Source organism: Gossypium raimondii, chromosome 3, assembly GCF_025698545.1.
Source record: "Gossypium raimondii isolate GPD5lz chromosome 3, ASM2569854v1, whole genome shotgun sequence".
Taxonomy (NCBI): Eukaryota; Viridiplantae; Streptophyta; class Magnoliopsida; order Malvales; family Malvaceae; genus Gossypium; species Gossypium raimondii.
Genome location: NC_068567.1, coordinates 53,546,257 through 53,550,439, shown reverse-complemented (window position 1 = coordinate 53,550,439; position 4,183 = coordinate 53,546,257). Strand labels below are relative to the sequence as shown.

Sequence of the window (4,183 nt, the reverse complement as noted above, 5' to 3'; positions counted from 1 at the left end):
CTGAGTCATTTTTATAATTAATTAATTTTTTTGGTCATTTGGGTAAAATAACCATAATGAATCAATTGCTTAATGTTTGATTCCCCCTAGATTATAAGCAATATCAATGATGTACCCAAGGAGTCAGATCAATACATGGCTACACCACATAGTTCATGATGTGTCACGAAACTAACTAAAAATACGACAAAGGCAAGTGCACCTATTTATAAATAGTATAGCTATGGTGAGTAGAGATATCGTATCCACGAGGACTAAAAGTATTAGTAATTACCGTTTTCCTATTATTTAGTTGACAAATTGGAGTGATTGGTTTTAAACTAAAATTACTAAATTAATTTAACTAAGAACTCAATAGAGAATAAATCGGAAAGTAATCGAATAATAACCAATGAGAGAAACAATATCCATGAATGAATCCACCTAGACTTCATCTATTATTATGAATCTGAATTAAACAATTTATTCACTTGGTATCTTGATCCGTTGAAATCCTTAAATTATGTTAATATCTCTTTTGAAAGTAAGAGCAACTGACTCTAGGTTGATTAATTGAAATCTCTTTCTAATTAAAACCCCTATTGTCGCATTAACTCGATCTATGAATTCCTTTATTAGATTTGACTCTAATCTGGTAGATTTATGTCGTCCTATTTCTAGGATTGCATGCAACTCCACTCAATTATGCTAGATCTACTCTTAAATAGGGATTTTTCCTCCTTTGATTTAAGCACATTAAACATGAATTAATATCCTGAAAATATTAAAACAAGAGATAATCACACATAACTGAGAACAAGAATTAAGTATTTATAGCGTAAAACAGAAATCAAGTAATAGAATCCATCATAGGGTTCATCTTCTCTAGGTATCTAGGGAATTAGTTCATAATCCTGAATAAAAACATCTCAAAGTCAGAATAACCATAAGAAATAAAGAAACTCATAAAAACTTCAAAAGAAATTAAAAGGAGGTCTGATGGCTCCAATGTTGTTCTTCGAGTTGTTTTCTTTAATATTCTTTGATGGCCCCTTATTCTCTTCTTCTCTGATGGCTACGTGTTTGGGAAGCGAGTTGCGAAATCGACACAGTCTGGCACATGGCCATGTGTGTGGGAAGGCCTAACCTGTGTGGCTCCTGAAATCTGCTCTTTTTGTCTGATTTTCGCTCCTTTTGCTCCCAAATGCTCACCTAAGTATAGAAACATGAATTCAAAGGATTAGGAGCATAAAATTCATCAATTTGAATAAATAATCATCTAAAAACACATTAAGAACGAGATTAAAATATGTTACTTTTATCACTTATCAGTATATGAGGCTTACCAAATGTAATAATCTAATGGAGCCCGACAGCCAATAAGTAGCCAGATACCTTAAAGGATTAAGACTTGCAATGTAAGACAAAATTGATGTGCAAATGTTGGCAAATATCGTTGTAGCACAAAATATGAAGTTAAAAGTGAATCTGATAATACAAGAGAAGAAGGCGAATTGGACTAAGATGAATTGCTATCAATCTGCACTAGCAAATTTGGAGAATAATAATAAACTAAATACTTGAAAATTTAATCGAAAAATCCAATTATGACAAAGTAGTGAGAAAGAAGTTAGCAAAGGGGATCAAGACATAAATGCAGTCATAGTCATGGAAAGAACCCATACACTTAAGTCTATTCCTGGAAAATGCTACTTGTGTAATCTATGCGGACATCGCTCTAATGATTGTCCAAGAAGAAAGGATATCAAAATTATAGAGTGTGGTGACTGCGAAGATGAACTTGAGGAAGGAAACGAGATCATATGCAAACTCAATGGAGCAGATTTAGGAGATGGACAAATTTTGGCTATAGGGAAGATAATGTTGACACTAAGGATGGAGATATAACCCAAGGCCAACAACATTTCCAAACTAGATACACCATTACAGGTAACATTTGCAACTTGGTAGTTAATAATGGTAGCAATTAGAACATCATTGAAAAGAGTATCCTTGAGAAAGTGTGATATCTTAAAATGTTTGATTGTTATTTGAAGAGTTTAAAGATATTATGATTCAGGAGTTGTCTGCAACGTTTCCACCTAAAATTAAGGCGAGCTTGTCGAACCTCCCAAATTACCAAGTGAATCCAAAGTAGAATATAATTTTATAAGGGTAAGTATTTAGTACAGTATATTAAATAATTTTCCTTTTTTAAAATTAAATAGATAAATATGTAAATTATTTAGTTTTCTCACTTTCTTTATAATTGAATTCAGTTGATTTAGAATTCAAAGAGTATTTAATTTATATAATTAGCTAGCTTAGGATCTTTAACATATATCATACCAAAATCAAATTTAGCAAACATAGATGCTTAAATCAAATTTCTCCATCCCAAAGTTCCTGTGTAGTGTTGAAAGGCCCATATTTGGAGATATAATCTTGTCCACTACAAAGCCTGCTTTGCGGGATATCATTGATCTTTTTCACATCCTCTTGACTCAATGACCAGTTGAATATCTCAAGGTTGCTTTTCATCCTGTCCTTGTTGAAGCTCTTCACCAATATGCCGATCCCTTGTTCGTAGGCCCATCTCAAACAAATCTGTTTTTGGATGCACTAATCAGCATTTTTTATTTTCTATACCAAGTCTGTTAGCAGCAACAGAATTGAACTTCTTTCTCGAATAACACAAAATCAATCCCAAATAATCTCAAGTCCTAAGTTGTTTTCATAACAGAATGGAGGAAACAAAAAGAGCAAAATGCACCTGAGCAACTGTCTTCCCTTTTTGCTTAGCGATTTCCTTGAGCAATTCACACTCCAAAACTCTATTGCTGCCCCAAATGGTACCTTGGGCTCCCAGTGGAGCATAAGCAGTCAACAGGATACCATTAGCCTTGCAAAACTCTCTTAGCTTCTTTTGTTGCCACAGTGGGTTCAATTCCACCTTGCAAAACATTAAGAACAACTTCCTCATTGCTATTCAAAGTCAAAAGCAGCTTGGAGTGAGCTTGAGAAAGGGAGAGTTTCTTACCTGGTTAACAGCTGGAGGGATTTTAGCAAAGGCAAGGATGTCACCCAACTTTTTACAGGAAAAATTGCTAACTCCAATAGACTTTGTAAGACCAAGCCTTTGACAATCTTCCATAGCTTTCCATACTGCCTTGAAATCCATCGCCAGGAAATCTTCCCGCTTTATTGGAAACTCATAAATCCCTGGCTTTGAACTTACTGGCCAGTGAATGAGATAGAGATCAAGATGCTCCAACCTCAGATTTCTACAGGACAAACAATTTATAGAATTACCAAAGGCGGTAATTAAAGAGGAAATATAAGGTGGTAGAGTGGTAGTGTTACTTTAAGCTCCTCTGAAGGGCAGGAAGGACAAGTTCCCCATGGGCATCACTGCACCAGAGCTTGGAAGTGATGAAGAGTTCATCTCTAGATTTAATTAACCCAACTGCAATTGCTTCTAGAATTGCTTCACCCAGTGGTTGCTCTGTCCCGTATAAACTTGCTGTATCAAAGTGCCGGTAACCAAGTTCAATGGCTTGGAGAATGGCGGTCTTGGTAAGTTGTGATCCGACGGGCGGAGAAGCAGCAGTGCCGAAACCCAAAAGCGGCATTCGCCTGCCACTGCAACCCAAAACGTATTCTGGAATACTCAAAGGGGAAAGGGATGCCTCCAAACAGCCATCCATCTGCTTTACAGTGCTGGTGTAGGACTCTAGTAGGTTCCTTCAACAACTCAAAGTTGCTGCTGTCTGGTTAGCAATGTAAGTAGAGATTTGTTCTACTGGGGATCTTGTTTGGGTAGCAAACACGAGGAAGACGACAGGGATGTACGTCAGCTCGTGGCACGTGAACTAAATTATTTCAGTCTAGATTCCACTTGCTATTGCGGATAAAAGAATGGATTGGAGTTGATATATTTTATGGTTAATGTAGTGAGATTATAGTTGTCAGCATGAAAACGTGATTTCATATTGTTGTTTTTTTCTCTTTTTCATTGGCTCCACTAATTTAAACATTTCCCTTATATTTTGTTTTGTTTCTACAGTTAATGGCTTTTTGGTCTGAAAGCTTGCTCCCTCCAAATTCTATTGATTTGGGGACCTATGTTCTTCACTAATTAAATTGAAAGAGTTGTGGGATGTTTGATTGTAGCTAAGTTTAGGAACACTTAAGGCTTCCTTAG

General features: G+C 35.9%; 1 protein-coding gene across 3 annotated transcripts; it reads right to left on the bottom strand.

Moving 5' to 3' along the window:
• Nucleotides 1–786: 786 nt before the first annotated feature.
• Nucleotides 787–3,874, bottom strand: LOC105794702 (non-functional NADPH-dependent codeinone reductase 2). Of its 3 annotated transcripts, XR_008194536.1 has the most exons (6): nt 3,343–3,874; nt 3,020–3,263; nt 2,753–2,932; nt 2,329–2,586; nt 1,326–1,374; nt 787–1,191 (listed from the first exon to the last, which is right to left on the bottom strand). XR_008194536.1 is itself a non-coding variant. In XM_052628529.1 (5 exons), the coding sequence occupies exons 1-4, from the start codon at nt 3,684–3,686 to the stop codon at nt 2,362–2,364; spliced, it is 993 nt and encodes a 330-aa protein (XP_052484489.1). In that variant the 5' UTR covers nt 3,687–3,874; the 3' UTR covers nt 787–1,191; nt 2,329–2,361. The 3 variants fall into 3 exon arrangements, 2 of the variants coding, with proteins under 2 accessions (XP_052484489.1, XP_012479448.1); XM_052628529.1 differs by lacking the exon at nt 1,326–1,374; XM_012623994.2 differs by lacking the exons at nt 787–1,191; nt 1,326–1,374 and having other exon boundaries at nt 2,263–2,586.
• Nucleotides 3,875–4,183: the final 309 nt, after the last annotated feature.

Bases quoted from the DNA above. Each gene is read 5' to 3' on its own strand.
- LOC105794702 (XM_052628529.1), bottom strand. From the start codon at position 3,686: ATGGATGGCTGTTTGGAGGCATCCCTTTCCCCTTTGAGTATTCCAGAA. The intron at 3,264-3,342 runs GTAACACTACCA...TTTGTCCTGTAG, and splicing joins GCCCTTCAGAGGAGCTTAAA to AAATCTGAGGTTGGAGCATC. The intron at 2,587-2,752 runs GTGCATTTTGCT...ATCCAAAAACAG, and splicing joins AAGGGAAGACAGTTGCTCAG to ATTTGTTTGAGATGGGCCTA.